This window comes from Pristis pectinata, chromosome 24 (assembly GCF_009764475.1).
Source record: "Pristis pectinata isolate sPriPec2 chromosome 24, sPriPec2.1.pri, whole genome shotgun sequence".
In the NCBI taxonomy this organism is placed as follows: Eukaryota; Metazoa; Chordata; class Chondrichthyes; order Rhinopristiformes; family Pristidae; genus Pristis; species Pristis pectinata.
Genome location: NC_067428.1, coordinates 13,309,937 through 13,327,090, shown reverse-complemented (window position 1 = coordinate 13,327,090; position 17,154 = coordinate 13,309,937). Strand labels below are relative to the sequence as shown.

The window sequence follows — 17,154 nt, the reverse complement described above, 5'->3', positions numbered from 1 at the left end:
CAAGAAGCCTAGCAATTGATTGACTTTCTGGGGGAAAAAAATCAAAGAACAAAGAAAATGGTGAGGAGGGATCTAAGAATATAGTGAGAAGGCAGCCTTGTCAATGAGGAGGGACGTGCCTAATTATGTTGTTATTGGGAGATTGAGCGAAATTCTATGATAGGTGAGTCTACCAAAGGGACAGCTTAGCTGGTAACATTGGCGATTTCTTTTGAGTTCTGGTCAATGTAGCTCTCTCAAGCAATACCTAAACAGATCAGTTATTTATTCATTTCTCTTTGTGAGACTTTATTGTAACAAACCTGCTGTTCGTACCTATAGATATAATTGTGACCAAGGCCTCAAATGGAAGCTATTTGCCCTGAAGGAGTTTGAGATGTCCTAACAATGTGAAAGGTATGATAAGAATACAACCCCTTGCCTTTCTTGTATTTTCACTGAACAGCTTTAATAAAAAAAATCAGATTTTCTTTTGAACTCCATTTGCTCAGTTTCCTTAAATAATCCAAACAATCACAAAAGACCAGAGACAACTGCACAACTCAAGACAATTAATTATTCGGACGCAAGCAAATACTCTAGAGTTTCAATGCTGAGTAAATGAGCTGTAAAAAGTAAATTACTTTTAAACATCTCCTCCTATTGTACTCATTACTAAATCCCATCTTGCAGTCCCAACCTACAGTGATGTGTGATCTTAAATGTCAAAATTCCCTGGAGACCGCCTTGCTATCAAGAAGTAATCATAACCTCTCTTATATCAGACTCACTCTCAAACACAGAACAGTTCCTCTCTCCACAGGGAACAGAAACATGCACCTTGTTAGCAAAAATGATTCACAATTGACAAGCTCATTATGCGAACAACTGTATTTCAGATGTTATGTTCACACAAACTGCATTCAATCAATGATATGCATCAGCTAGAAACTCAAGTGCCATTGCATTAAAAATAAATCACCATAAACATTCCAATTATGGAATAAATAACAAGAGGTTTATATTTTTTTAGATCCCCTCTCTACTTCATCTCTTCTGAAACTGACTCCCATTGGCTTTTGCCTCTACTGGTGTCCTGGTAGCTTGCCCAAGCACATAGAGGCAGATCATCCAGAAAGGGGAATGTTAAGCCGTCTAATCCCCATTCTCAAAAACATCCACAAAAGATCACATTGTATGAATCACCATTAATGATCTTGGGACAGGGGAATGGTTGTCTATTTTTTTCCATTCTCTGGAATCAATTGGAGAACCCTTTCTGTTGTCCTGGTTGCGAATCAACTTAGATGAATTGAACTCAACTTGATTCAGCTGAATCAATTTAGTCTAAAGATTAACTCACAATCCCTCCTGGTTTGTATTTTTGTACAAATAACTGAACAGATGTATAAAAAAAACAAATGGGATTTGGTTAACTAAAATACATACTGCTTCATAACACCAATCCTTCAGAACATCTAGTTCACCTCTCATCATAGCCTGCAAGAAGAAAGAGATTTCCAGTTAAATTCTCTCTACATCAGCACCAGGAGATTCACAATTAGCAAAATAAATGTATTCCTACTTGGAACATGTTTCTATTACATCTACTCCAATAAATAATTTCAAGATTGTGATCCATTATAGAGATTTTCTCTATAAATACCATGTTCATAAATATTGGCCACTGATCCCATTATTGTAAAAATAATTCAAAAAATGCCGATGTTGGAAATTCTTAAAACAGAATATTGGAAACACTCAACAAATCATCGGCATCTGTGGAAAGGGAAGCAGAAAGGGTATTTGACCTGAAATGTTAACTCTTTCTCTTTCCACAGGTGTTGCCTGACCTGCCGAATGTTTCCACATTTTTTGTTTATATTCCAGAATTGTAAAGCATCAGGAAGGGCACTGGTGTACACTCACTTCCCCAGCAATTTGGTTAAAACAGTCAGAGACAACTTAAGCTGTTCCAAACAACTTCACAGTGCAAATTATAACCAAAAAAAAAGCTTCAGAACAATTTCCAGGCTTACTGGTGGTAGTTATAGATAATAGCGAGAGAGTGTGTGGAGTTAACTAAGCCACTTGGAACCCCGATCTACTGGTCATTCGAAAATGCCACTATTCTCTAAATAAGTCATCCAATGATTCAAAAAGTGAGGTGCCCTATTAATTAAGCCCACTTCAGCTTTCACTTTCACATTAGAATGGCCCTTATTAAAAAAAATAATTGTTCACTCTCCTTCACTTGAGAAACATAACAAATAATTCTGCACAAATTTCAAATGGGAAGAGTTTCAGTGTACAAGAAAACAAGGCAAAACTGACAAATAAAATGTGACTTTGAATTAACATAATGTTCAACAATGAACGTGAAAACAGAAATATGACCCGCAAATCCACCTGAGGGTACTAATTCAATTAAGTCACTGCAATTCAGTAACATGTGAATGATAAGATAATATTTCTTTACTAATCACATGTACATCAAAACACACAGTGAAATGCATCTTTTGCGTAAAATGTTCTGGGGGCAGCCTGCAAGTGTTGCCACGCTTCCTGTGCCAACATAGCATGCCCACAGCTCCTAACCTGTACGTCTTTGGAATGTGGGAGGAAACCGGAGCATTTGCAGGAAACCCACGCAGATACGGGGAGAACGTACAAACTTCTTACAGACAGCGGCCGGAATTGATCCCGGGTCGCTGGCGCTGTAATAGCGTTACGCTAACCGCTAAGCTACCGTGCCACTCATTATCTTGCGAATGTTACAGCTGGTCTGCTTGTTGCACAGCAATCGTACCTGACTGTAATATAAGAATTAGCTTTCAGGAGCAATCAAGTAACTTCTAGCTTTTAATAGTTATGTTTAGACTATATAAAAGTGCAGCACAGATTTAAAAAGGAAGTAAAGAAAGGACAAAGAAAACGTAATGGGTATATACTTCATATGAAACATTGTTTTGAAAATCCATAAGATACTAATTGTAGAAAATGGTCTCTTGGAAAGAAAAGTGTCTAGGAAAGGTAAAATGAAGGGTAGACAAAGGAGCATTCCTGGAATGAATTTTAAAGGAATTTGCAGTGTTTTTATAGCAAATTCTGCCTCAGAATTCCACATTCTAACCATCAATTTTAATTTTTATGTGATTAACTTAAGTTTGCACTGTCTCATTGCCACCTCCTTGAACAATGTAAACTAGCATGATTTACCCTATCAGAATCCTTTGTAATTTTCATCCAACTGCCTTGTAAAATCCAAATAACTGTTAAATTAATAACTATATAAATTAATATTGAATTTACACAAAGGTAACTGAGAAATATTATATGATATAACCTTACATGTATTTGACTTTCTGAGAAGCTGACTCTGGATTCTTCTGAAACTGCTTTTATTAACTACGTAAATAAACCATTTACAATTAGGAATTAAGAAAAACTAATAAAATTTACTATAATGCCAAAATTGACAGGCCATGGCAAATTACAATGAAAACTGTGAAAAACACCTGCTTGAACACTGAACCTTAGTGACTCCTTCACTGGACAGTAATGGCTGGTTGACTTTCAGTGAACAATACTGCACTGGCTTGGAGGACTTTCTCAAGCAGCTTTGGGCCATGAATGCATCCTACAGATTGCAGGATCTAATATGTAAACAGAGTTCTGGACTGGGTGGTTGACATACAAAAGTAGGGACACCAGCAAGGGTTGCAGTGGTTGGAAGATGAATGCTGTAGTGCTGTGGTAAGAGAGCAAATTGAGGCACCATGAAGCCACAGCCATCCCCTCAGCAATCCTAGTTGAGGACAGAATACTGAACTGTTGTGACATCCCACAAGCTCCTTTCAAAGTAATAACCAACAGCCTTGAAGGTAGCAGTCTGAGTATGCATGGTAAAAGACTGATCTTGTACTGACAAATTTAAGAGGTTCACCTGTATCTCTGGCAGATGACTGCCCCATGTGCTGCAACGGAATGTGCAACTTTGGCCATCAAAATGTCTATAGTGTCTAGGTCTGTAACTGATCACACTGGAAGGGACCAGATCCAAGTTCTGTGCAGTCATGTGCCAAGTTAGACCCAGGCTCTTCCATGGTCCTTTAAGGTGAACACAGATCTCCTGTTCTGCCAAGGATTTTGTTTTTCAGACCCATTAGTCTTCTTCTGGAAGTCCTTGGTGGAGGAACAAGTGCACAACCTCACCCTTTGGCAAGTAAGCACCTGTGCTATCCTTGCCCCCCCCCAAGATTGGCTGCATTCTACTTGTATATAGCCTCACCATGTGCAGATCCTGTCATATACAACCCTTAAAATTAAACACAGTGTCAGTAACTGCAAGTGTGCAATGCCCAGCTTATACTTGAATTTCTGGGATAAATAAGAGGAAAAAGGCACATGATTAAGGCTGTGGTGAAGGAATGGGGTGGAGAAGGAAAGCATGCTTGATGACAGAAGATTTTATTTTTATAATTAATTCAAAGAATTTGGACATGACAGAAAGTCAGCATTTAACCACCATTCTTGACAGCCAGGAGGTGATGGTACTGTTCCACTTTCCTGAAGTGCAGAAATTCTTGTGTAGAAGGTACTGAACTTGGGCAATGCTATTAAGTAGGAGGTTCCAGAATTCTGATCAAGCATTAATGAAGGAGCAATGATGGTACCTCCAGGTGGGGTGCAACCAGAAGGGAACTTTTTAGGTGGTTTTTTTCCCCATCTATCTATTGCCCTTGTCCTTCTAGGCTTAAGAAGCTTGGATTTGGGAGGTGTTGGCAAAGAAGTTATGGCGAGTTGCTGGAATGAATTTTGTAGATGGTAAGCAATGCAGCCACAATACACTGGTAATGGAGGAGTATCTCTTAAGGGTTGTAGATCAGGTGCCAAACAAGCTTTGTCCTGGGGAATGCCAAGTTTCCTGAGTGTGATTCAAGCTGTATTCATCCACGAAACTAAAAATGAATGCATCAAACTTTTGCCTTATAAATGGGAGAAAGACTTCGGAGAGCAGTTGGTGAGTCACTTCCTGCAGGAATACCAAGGGTGGCTGTGGAGGGGATGTTCCTCTTGCAGTCACTGTTTAAAAATAAAGGGTCATCCATTTAAGACAAAGATGAGGCAATGTTTTTTCTCTCTGAGAGATTCATAAGTCTTTTGCATTCTCTTCTTCACAGCATGGCAGAAACAGTCTGTAAATACTGCGAAAGAAGATGATGATAGATTCCTGATAAGCAAAAGGGGAGTGGGTGGTGTGGAGGGAAGATGGTGAAAGGTTACTGGGGTAGTGGGAATGCAGAGTTGAGGTTAAAAACATATCAGTTGTAATCTTATTGAATGGTGGAGCAGATTCAAAAGGCCAAGTGGTCTATTCCTATCCTCAATCTACAAGTTCATGTTTTGGGCCTTGCCATCATTGAAGGTGGATTTATTCATGGAGCCTTTTCTCGTTAGCTGCTTTATTGTCTACCAGCAATTTTGAAAGGATGTTGGATGAGGAGAAATTAACATGGAGAAGAAATATGTTTGAGGGGAACATTCTGTGTTAATGGTGTCACTCCTATCACTGGGGGGAATAAATGGCAGCATCATCTACACAGATCATCTCTATCATCAGTCCTGATGCCTCTAGTTAAGCTTTTCCTGTAATCTGGTAGATGTAACTGTCATGGTTAAATGCTACAGGACATTTAAGGTGAGAAGGGGAAAGTTCAAAGGAGTGGTGCGGGGCAAGTTTTTTTTTATATATGCAGTTTTTTAAAATATACACAGAGAGTGGTGGTTGCCTGGAATTGGCTGCCAGGGATAGTGGTGGAAGCAGATACGATAGTGGCGTTTAAGAGGCTGTTAGAAACACATGAATATGCAGAGAATGGAGGGATGTGGATCATGTACAAGCAGAAGAGATTTAGTTTAATTCAGCATTGTGTTCAGTGCAGACATTGTGGGCTGGAGGGCCTATTTCTATGCTGTACTGTTTTATGTTCTAAATAGCTGCCAGTTTGTGCAACCTGTAGGTCACAGAATGCTACGTGTGTGATGATGTAGTGGAGCATATAGATGTTAGGTGTAAGTCCTGACAGACAGAGATTATTGATGGAGGGTGACATGGGTGCAATGAATTAACTGGTGTAAGAGGCTAGTGGCATAACTGGCATATGACATGATAAAGACAATGCAGATACATTAATTGCCCTTGGCCACTTTTCTGACATTGCCCTCCAGGTCTATCTGCTCTGATTAACTTTTCAACGTATCAGGAGCGCCTGCTTGAACACCCTTCCTAATTTCTGGCTCCTCTACCAAGGACAAATATACAACTTTGGAAAACCCTACAGCCCACTCCCTTCCAATTTGTGCCACTTCTCACTTTCTTCGGTCAGATTTCTTTTCTTCACAGCTGCTAGAATCTGGTATAGCCGCACTGCACCTCCCCTAGCAATGCAGACTAATTTTACTCCTGCTAGAAGGTTAAGGTTTTGATGATACATACTGCCAATCAATGTGCAATTTGTTCTAGTTGCCCACATTAATCATTATAATGCACAGACAGCAGGAAGTCAATGTGCTCACTGCACTGCAATCCCTACACCCATTTTCAGTTGGGGAGCAATTCAATTTAGCTCCCTTGATTGCAAAACACCAGTCAATTTTGTTGGCTAAATGCCTTGTTCCTGCTCTGAAATATTTCCCGCCAGGGAAGACAGAACTTCTGCAGTTCTTGGAGTGCCTTCACCACAAGGATTCTGACAGTTTAGGAGAATGGTTTACCACCATCTTCTGAAGGCCAATCATTGAATGGGCATTAAATGCTGACTTTTCCAGCATTGTCGACATCCAATGAGAACATTTAAAAATAACATTAACTGACCTTTATCCTGTGTACGCTGGGTCATTGTAATACGAAAATGAGTATCTTCTGCAATGCATTGTCTTGGAAAATGTCTTATATTCTTGACATCACATGATCCCATAAGGAATCCAAAAAAAAATCAGCAGAAAATGAAAATAAAAAAAAAGATTGCGGGCAGTCGGAAATAAAAACAGATAATGCTGTAAACTCTCAGCAGGTCAAGGAGCATCTGTGAAAAGAGAAAGAGAGTTAATGTTTCAGGTCAAAGATGCTTCTCAGAAACATTAACTCTGTTTCTCTTTTCACAGATGTTGCCTGACCTGCTGAGTGTTCCTAACATTTTCTGTTTTTATTATATAAAAGCTGTTGATTTTATAGGTAGAAACTTCAGAATATTGCTTGCAAAAGTTTGCACTGAGTTATTTTGTAGAATGATTTCTTTTTACTTATGCTTTTAGCTGTAGTAGTTATGCTTCAGGGAAAACAAGTAACCTTGGAAGGGGGCCCCATTGTAATTGGGAAGTGCATTGCTGCTATCAGAGACCAGTCAATTGAACTCAGGTGATTTTTAGCTTTGGTGTTTAAAAGTGTGTCCCCTAAAGCACAGCATAGTTTCAACATAGGAGCTTCATGGCAAGTTGTGGGTAGAGACAGTGAGCAGGGACAGTAAACAGCCACTCAAATGCTGGCATCAGCTGGAAAGTGCGACATTGGTGCAAGTTGTGTTTATTGTCACAGGCACTAGTACATGTATGCACAGGTGCAATGAAAACCTTACTTGCAGCAGCATCATATACACATTACATCATAAGGATAATTGCAGAGTAGCTGAAGAGTTTCTTGTCTTTTCTGATAAATCTCTGCTTTATGAGCTCTCAGTGCTGGAGTTGTGAAAGAAGCTAGCTCTTTGGTGAATGTTTGGCAAGTGGTTAAGGTCAAGGTAATAAATTGCATAAAACAGAAAATAGCTAATTGAAATAATTTAGTTATTTCTGTTAATTTTAGTTATTAAGAGATGATGTGTCATACTGTGGCACATGGTAGTTCCTGGATGGCAACACAATCCATGATATTCAGGATATCTGGTCTGGTCTGGACTGGAGAAGAGCATACAGTGGGAGGAGAAGGATCCATTAGCCATGGTAACATGTAGGTACCAAGGACATTGGCCGGACAAAGGAGGTGGTTCTGCATAGCCAGTACGAGGAGCTAGGCACCAAATTAACAGAATTTCAGAGATAATTACCTCTGGGTATTTACCTGAACTACGTGCACAGGAGAAACAAAAACATGTGGCTCAAAGACTGGTGAGGTAGAAATGGGTTTCAATTCATGGGATTCTGGGAGTGGGAGCTGTACCTTTGGGATATTCTACATATGAACCATGCTGGGATCAGTGTCCTAATGAGCCACATAGTTAGGGAAGCAGAGATTTAAAATAGTAGGGATAAAAGATCCAAGCTGAGAAGATATGTTAAATCAAAGATTAGAGACAGCTAAAGAGAAAAGTACTAATATATAAGATAAACAGACAGTGACAGGAAGGGATAGGGAGTATGAATCCCCTCAGTATTAATCAACAAGCTTCAGAACCTGGGCCTCTGTACCTCCCTCTGCAACTGGATCCTCGACTTCCTCATTGGGAGACCAGTGTGGATCAGTAATAACAACCCCTCTTCGCTGACAATCAACAAAGGTGCACCTCAAGGATGCGTACTCAGCCCACTGCTCTACTCTCTCTGCACTCATGACTGTGGCTAAGCACAGCTCAAATGCCATCTATTAATTTGCAGGTGACACCACTATTGTTGGTAAAATCTCAGATGGCGTCAAGGAGGCGTACAGGAGTGAGATAGCTCGGCTGGTTGAGTGGTGTTGCAACAACAACCTCGCACTCAATGTCAGCAGGACCAAGGAATTGAATGTGGACTTCAGTAAGGCAAAGTTGGGAGAAAATGCACTGGTCCTCAGTGAGGGTCAGCGGTGGAAAAGGTGAGCAGCTTCAAGTTCCTTGGCGTCAACATCTCGGAGGATCTATCCTGGGCCCAACACATTGATTCAATCACGAAGGAGGCACGCCACAGTTCTACTTTGTTAGGAATTTGAGGAGATTTGGTATGTCACCAAAGGCTCTTGCAAATTTCTATAGATGTATGGTGGACAGCATTCTGACTTGTTGCATCACAGCCTGGCGTAGAGGCTCCAATGCACAGGATCGCAAGAGGCTGCAGAAGGTTGTAGACTCAGCCAGCTCCATCATGGGCACAACCCTCCCCACCATCAAGGAGATCTTCAAGAGGTGGTGCTTCAAGAAGGCAGCAGCCATCACTAAGGACCCTCACCATCCGGTTCACGCCCTCTTCTCATTACTACCATTGGGGAGGAGGTACAGGAGCCTGAAGACCCACACTCAACATTCTAGGAACAGCTTCTTCCCCTCCGCCATCAGATTTCTGAACAGTCCATGAACACATGCTTTGTTAATCCTTTTTTTGCACTATTTACTCATTTTGTAATTTACAGTAGTTTTTATATCTTTGCACTGCACTGCTGCTGCAAGATAATAAACTGGTTCTGATTCTAACTTAGTAGATAAGGCTAAAGGTTACAAAAATAATAAAAGAACAAAACTGAAGGCACTTTATCTGAATGCATGTAGCATTTAAATAAAATTAGATGAACTGAGAGCATAATGAAAAATAAGTATGATCTGACAGTCACTACCAAGACATGCCTCAAGATGACACAGACTGGGACCTGAACTTTGAAAGGTACATTTAGAACAGACAGGAAGCTAAAAAGAGGCAGAGGAGAAGCTGTTAATTAATAAAATTAGTGCCATGAAGAGAGATAACCCAAGTTCAGAAAACCAGGATATAGAAGTTGTTTGGATGGAGATGAAAAATAGTAAAAGCAAGAGTTTGCTTCTGTAAGTGGTATACAAGCCCCCAAACAATAATCACACAAAGTATAATGGGAGAAATGATGAAAGCTTGTCAGAAAATTACAGCCTTAATCTACGTAGACTGTTAAAATCAGCCTAGAGAAAGAGTTCGAAGTGTTTCCGGGATAATTTCTTAGAACAGCAGAGTCTGATTCCAACTTGAAATGAATAATCTTCCAGCAGCAGGTGCTGACAAAAAAAAATCAGGAACATGTTTAATTTTTTTTACATCTAAGATGGGAGTAACAAAACTACAACCACTCTCTTGTAAAATTCAGCTACCTCACCGCAGATCAGGAATCAAGCATATCCAAATGGCTCAGGACCATGCTGGATGATGTACTATCCACTAGAGGAGTAATATACTCTTAACCATCAGTGCTATGTTAACTCAAAATAAATTTAATGAAATATGAAAATGAAAAGTATTTAGTGAAAAAAACTTAAATGTCCAAGTGATATCAAGTACTATAAGACTTCTACATTTAAATTTACTGATCTTTATTAATTACATTTTCTGCAGATTCACCTCTCCTATTAAAAACATATGAAATGTCTCCAGGTACCTCCAGAACATTGGGAATGATGTCCCTCTCACATTGCTTTAAAAATGTGTCTTTATCAAAGCTGGGATCGACTTTCAGAATCTCTGTCAGCACCTCTGACATTTCAGTCTTAGAAAACAGCCCCCCTGGGAAAAGAACAAACTCAAAATCAGCAAAGACTTAATTGATCAAAACAAGAATGTTATTTCTAAACCCAGCAAATGAGCAGAAATGGCTAGCGTGCAACCTTTCAAGACATACACAGCAAAAGCAAAATGTCAAAGGGGTTCAAGTCTAGACAAAATTGCAATTTAAAACTATTGGATAAATAATCCCATTAAAAGTCCCATTTTATTTGGAAATAATGATATATCTGGCAGTCAGCCTACAAGGATATATTATGCCCAAAAGTTATATCTGATTATTCTTAATGACAGAACTAAGGAACAAAGGAGTTCAGGGTGGATCAGAGGCTCGACCACACTCCCATCATCATCTCCCTCCACTCAACAAGGGCACCATAGTAACAAACACATCACCACAGAATTAAAATAGTTGAATCTTTTTTTGTTATTGTTTAGCTTGGCCTGCTTGAGAGGTTCTTGTCTTTGTAAGCATTCTAAAATATATACACATTCAATCATTACAGGATTAGATGAAACATATTTGATTCTGAATGAAACCTGCCTGCTGATTAATCATACTCAGCACCAGGAGCTTTCAATGGAAAGTAGGTGGGTTGAGACTACATCATTTTAAAGCTAGTGGGTAATAAACACACAAATAAAATGGCCCACCAGGGACATGTCTTTTAAAAGGTCACTAATCAGGAAAAGAAAAAGAAATTCTCAGAATGCATAAATTTCATAGCGCAAATAAACCAAAATTTGTAGACTGCCTCTTTATAATGATGATGCAAACCAAAAGTGTTTTGCTGTGATGTTAAATTACTTTTTAACTGTTTGAGGACTGGTTTAATTATTTAACATAGTGAATGATAAGCAACCTTCTTCTCCCAATTACAAGACTCTCCCCTGAAGACATTAACTCTAGGAATAGTTTCACACAACAGACAGCCCACCTAAGTAGTCACTCCTCATGAACCCTACTAGTTTGTGCCTACTAGTTACTCAGTTCGGGAGGGTAGCTCAGTTCTGTATATTTATGTTTTCATGTGACTTTCACACCCACTTTCTAGAAGGGGCATCCAGAACTGTGAGCAAGAGTGCAAACTTACATTGTAGTGTTAGTCTCTAACCTGAGGATGTTAAGGTCAGCATAAAGTTGTGGATTTCAACATCTTATATCATACTACCAGTAAACAGGAATTTCCTTTCAGCCTCTGAACAACCAAATGAATTCCGTCAATACATTTTTCAGTCTCATTAATTTGACGTGACTAACGTAGGGCAATGCTGACTTAGAGTTCCTCAGAGGCTAATTTCTCAGACGGCTTATTTTCATATTCTTTATTAACAACGATAAAAGATCAGAAGCAGATTTGCTGATATTACAAAATTACGTAGCTTAGTTAATTGTAGTGGGGAGGTGGAGATCATCCAAAAGGATTACAAAAGACTTAATTCACTAGCAAATGGAATTCAACAAAGCGAAGGTCCTAAAACATAGAACAAAATTTTATAAGAAATTAAAGGCAAAGGAAATTAAACTAGAGAACAATCTGGCAGTGAAAGATAATCACTATAGAAACTGTTTACATGGTGTGGGCAATTAAAGAGGAAAACTAGGCTTTAATACTAATTCTCTGAGTTTAGTTAGTGACTGAATCACAGACCTATATGTAAAAAATGTGGTAAAGCAGCCTCCCTAAATATGTATGCAGTGTTCAAATGAAACTGTAAAGAAAATTAAAAGCTGTTTGGCACAGGGGAAGGAACAAAGCTTCTTGGAGGCGGTCTGAAGATCAGAGAAGTGGGAACTTCAATTGATATGGGAAACAATAATATCATGAATGTTAATTGATGAATGGCTAAAGATGAAGTCATCCAAGGCAAGAGATGGAAGATGTTGATAGGATTGAGAAGATGAAAAACTGCCGTCAATCTATAGAGGAAATCAAGGCAGAGCAATTTAGGCTCTGTGCTGCAAGCTGGCTGAAGTTCGTGAATACTAAGAGCAAGTAATGTGTAGGAAGCTAAAGAGAGAAGGGTGAAATAATCAGCACAATAGCAGGTATAGTTCAAAATCGAGTGGATCGTTTTAAAAATGGAACAGAGAGGAGAGAAAGAACATCTGAGAAATGCAATAAAACAGAATCAAGTGGCAAACAATGAACTACAAAAAAGATGATTGAGTGGAGCAACAGACAGACAAAACACATGTCACTTTAGCAAAAAGATCCTTTCTTTATCCAATCTTCTTGAAAGCCTTCTTGCTGGGACACAAGAAACAACCAATAACATATACAAAGCCAGCAGTGAAGAAATTGACAATAATGAAATGGCAGAAAATGTCAAGGGAAAGATCTAATGAAATGTGCTGAGGGATGAGTTTTATGTTAGGACTACAGTAATAGTGTGAACAACACCAGACCTTCCTTTCTTCCTTCTTGGATAAGGTATCTGTCTTCAGAACTGCTCTAGCTCAATCAATGTATCAATGAAAACTGTATAATTTTAGTTTTGTCACATGAAATTGAATTAAGGAATGCAAGACAGCAATGAATGTATTCCACCAAAAAAAGCACTGTGGTCTTTGTTCCATTGTTCACAGATAGCATGCAACACCAAGTTAGCAGAGCACGACTGAATAGTTTCCAAGTTAAATTAAATATGGCATAATCCCAAACTTTTCATCTCGGGCATAATAGTATTTAAATACTCGTAAATTAGACTTGGCCATGATAATGTACACAATAAACAGATTTATATACAGTAGCTTGTAAATGCTAACATGTGTCTTTGTTAGCTCTAGACTCAAATTCCCCAATACTTTCCACTTCAGCCTACTAAATTCCATCCTCCTACAACCTATTAAAAGATAGATTAACTGCAACTTACCTTCACAGCCTCCTCATTAATCCTCTCAATAGTCAAGACTCCTTGTCCAAGATACATCAACTTCAAAATCACTTATCCATATTCATGTTCATGTTCCCCTACAGCTTTGGCAAGTCCCCAGCCTCCCAAAAACCCTCACTCAACACCCCCTATAATATCTACAACATCTCCTAGATGCATTTTTTAATTTAACCTCAAAAGCCTACCTGAAACCTACCACTTGCACCATTTCTTCAGTCATATCTCCTGTCAATTTCTATCCATTTGCCACCCATAAAATGTTATCTTGCAATATAACTGCAAACTGTTTAAATAACATGAGTACTACTAGGGAATGATATAGCAGAAGAAAACAAAAGGCTACAAACTGCGAGATTATTTTTATCACATTATGGTGTTTTGAGAGAAACTGCTACATGTTTGGTATGGTCTGCTTTGCTGATCCCAGGCGGTGAACTTTATTTTTAAAATCTTGAGTATAATTGTATTTCTTTCAGCTTCTACCTCCATACCAGAGATAGGTCCCACACCTCACTTACCAATCAAATCAGTCACTTTGTCAGTTAAGGCTCGTGATGCTCTAATAAATGTGTTATCACTTTCATCATATTTCATTTTCATTTCAAAGAACCCTAAAAAGGAAAAGTGGAAAAGCATTTATATCACTATCGGAGAAATATTCAGCTGATAGCCCGATAAATCCATCCAATGCTAAGAGAAAATAGATAAACACAAAGAAATTGGTCTTAACTGTTAAAGACAATATTATTATCCTTGAATTCCTTCCATTGCTGGTACCATTTTGAGTCTTTGTGTAGCACCATCCCCATTGCTTCTCTGTAACAGAGTAATTAGCATTTAAAATATTAGTTTGAAGCATAGATAACTACTGCAAATAAGCTATCATTATTTGACTCTATGAATTCATTTCAACATCTGAAATAACAAATTCTCCGCAATTGGGATGGCTTAGTCTGTAAAGGTCTCTGTGAAATTGCAGTATTGGCCCAGAGGACTAGGGTTAAGGGTTACACAGCTGCAATGTGCTGAACTAGCCGATTTCAGCTAGATGTTAGTCAGTGCTACCAATTAGCCACAACATTAAGAATCAGTTCCCTATGATCCTGGGGACAGCTTTGCTGAATCTCATTTGGTTAAACAAAAGAATATTTTTAATCAATAATCCATTGACCATACACCTACTTTCTCCAATAAAAGATGTTTGCTTCCTTCACGAGTTCCCAAATGTCATGCTACCTTAGGTTTCCTACCCATTACTTATGAGATCTTGGCATCTGAGGATCACAAATGTGTGTGCTCCAGGTTACAAATAACATCCACTACTGTTGTATTTGCACTCTTTTAGCTCCATTCATACTTCCTCCAAAGATAACACTAGACCTTCCCTTTTATCACCATGACAGCCCAAAGTTCCTTCTTCAGCTTGCTATTTCATTTTCATCTTTTGTGAACTGAAACACTTAACACTGGAGGCCATTCAGAATCACCTCATTTACCTAATTTGAAGAACTATCCAACTGGTCTCATGCCCATGCTCCATTCCTGACAAAGGGTCTTCAACTTGAAGTGTTAACTCTGCTTCTCTTCCCACAGATATGGCCTGACCCATTGAGTATTTCCAGCATATTCTGTTTTATTTTAGATTTCCAACATCTGCTGGTTTTTTAAATTTCAATTACTTTTATAACTTGCGAGTAATTATCCAATTCCCTTCTGAAAGTTGCTATTGAATGTGCTCTACATAACTGTGTGAAATTTTTCTTCTCATCTTACTCTAGACTTTTTTACAAATTAACTTTAATCCATATCTCCTTTTTATCAGCCCTTATGTCAGTGAATCTATTTATTTACTGTTTCAAAATTGCTAATGGTTTTGAGCACTTCTATTTAATCTATTTTGATCCAAGAAAAATCCTAGCTTCTCCTATCGAGCCATGTAACGGAAGGCACTAATCTCAGGTACTCTTCAGTAAATCTCTCCTACACCTCTCTATGGATTTTACATTCTTCCCAAAGTATGGTGAGCAGTTGAGGCCTGATCAGTGATTTAAGAAGTGTGAGAAACTTAAAAGTATCAGAGGGAGAAATTTGAGGTAATCAACATTAGAAAACAGAAAGTACTGGGGAAATGAAGGAAACCAAAAACACAATAAATTCTCTGGACGACAGCCTACATCCTAGGATTCTAAAATAAGTGGTTGCTAAGACAAGGGATGTATTTCTCATTTCAAAAATCACCTGAATTCTGCAATAGATCTAGTAGATTGGCAGGGAGCAAACATAATCATTACTGAAGTTGTCAGGAAAATCTGGAATCCTTTATCAAGGATATGGAAACATGGCATTTAGAAATTCAGAATATGATTAGACAGTGTCGGTACCACTTTCTGAAAGGCAAGTCATGTTTGCCTAACCTACGAGATCTTTTGAAGAAGCAGCTAACAGGTAGATAAGGATGAGATAAAGGAGAACCAATGGATATAATTTACTAGAATTTTCGGAATGCATTCTTACATTGGATATGTACTCATCAGATTGTGGATAACATATTGGAGCAGATCTTCACATGATGCTGGGACCTACTAGGGATTCCTTGTGGAAGTCCCAGCTTTTAATGCTGGCATAGGCCTATGCCAGTGATTGCAGCCGCTATGCTGCATTGCAGGACTATGAAAGTCCAATGAGCAGCACAAACTTCCTCAGGATCTATAAACTGAGAAACCTACCCACTGAGCACGTGCCAAGCAGGCAGCCCCCATGTAAATAAATAGGGATTATGATCAAATGTTTTATTATATTATTTTGAGAGTTTTAGTGTGTTAAGTATTTAATTAAAAAAATAACTACACGTTTAACAGGTCCTAGTGTTACTGAATCACAATCATTCAATAGCCCTGAGCACCTTGCCAGCTTTAATATCTGGGCAAGAGTGGGGGCAGGGCCTCACTATGAAAAGCTGTTGTGCGAGTCCAGCAAGCTGCCTACACTGAGACTACCCCTCTGCTGCAGTCAGCCACGCCAAAGTGTCAGATGCCAGACTTTCAGCAGAAGGCAGGGTCCAGGATCATACTGGAACAATAACTGGTTAAAGAACAAAAGGCAAAAAAGTGGAAACAGACTGGTCTTTTTCAGATGGGCATACTATGTCCATAGTGAGGTACCATAAGGATCAGTACTGGGAATTCAGCTATTTACAATCCATGTTGGTAATTTAGATGAAAGGAAAAAGTGCAATGTATCCATGTTTTCTGATGATATGAAGAAAGGTGGGGGAAGTGAGTTGCAAGAAGGTAACAAGTGCAGAGGAATAAAAACAGATTAACTGAATGGCAAGAAAGTGGAAGGTGAAGTATAATGTGGGAAAAAATGTAGGGTTATTCACTTTGATAGGAAGAACTGAAAAATTGAATATTTTCCATTGGTGCAAGGAGGGACCTGGATGTGTTGTGTTGGTCCATGAAACACAAGAAGCTAACAAGGGATACAGCAAGACAAATGACATTTCATCTACATTGTAAAAAGGTTAAAACACAAGAGAAAAGAAGTATTGTCAGAACTGTATAAGTCTATGGTGAGATCATACTTGTAGTACCGTGTGCAGTTTTATTCTCCACACCCAAGTCAGATTATTATAGTGGTCAACTCTTAGAATGAGGAGCTTATCCTACAAGGAGAACATGAGCTATACTCTCTACAGTTCAGAAGAATGAGAGGAGAACTAAGATAAATAAAGTTGAGGAGGGATTGACATAGTAGGTGCTGAGAAACTGTTTGTTTGGCTGTAGA

General features: G+C 38.8%; 1 protein-coding gene across 1 annotated transcript in view; it reads right to left on the bottom strand.

Moving 5' to 3' along the window:
- Positions 1–17,154, bottom strand: part of timm44 (translocase of inner mitochondrial membrane 44 homolog (yeast)) — a 58,574-nt gene that overhangs the window by 17,952 nt on the left and 23,468 nt on the right. Inside the window, exons 7-10 of the mRNA XM_052037883.1 lie at positions 14,099–14,184; positions 13,887–13,979; positions 10,349–10,473; positions 1,429–1,479 (exon numbers count right to left, since the gene is read on the bottom strand). Coding sequence (XP_051893843.1) covers positions 1,429–1,479; positions 10,349–10,473; positions 13,887–13,979; positions 14,099–14,184 — 355 coding nt within the window. The remainder of the gene's footprint in view (positions 1–1,428; positions 1,480–10,348; positions 10,474–13,886; positions 13,980–14,098; positions 14,185–17,154) is intronic.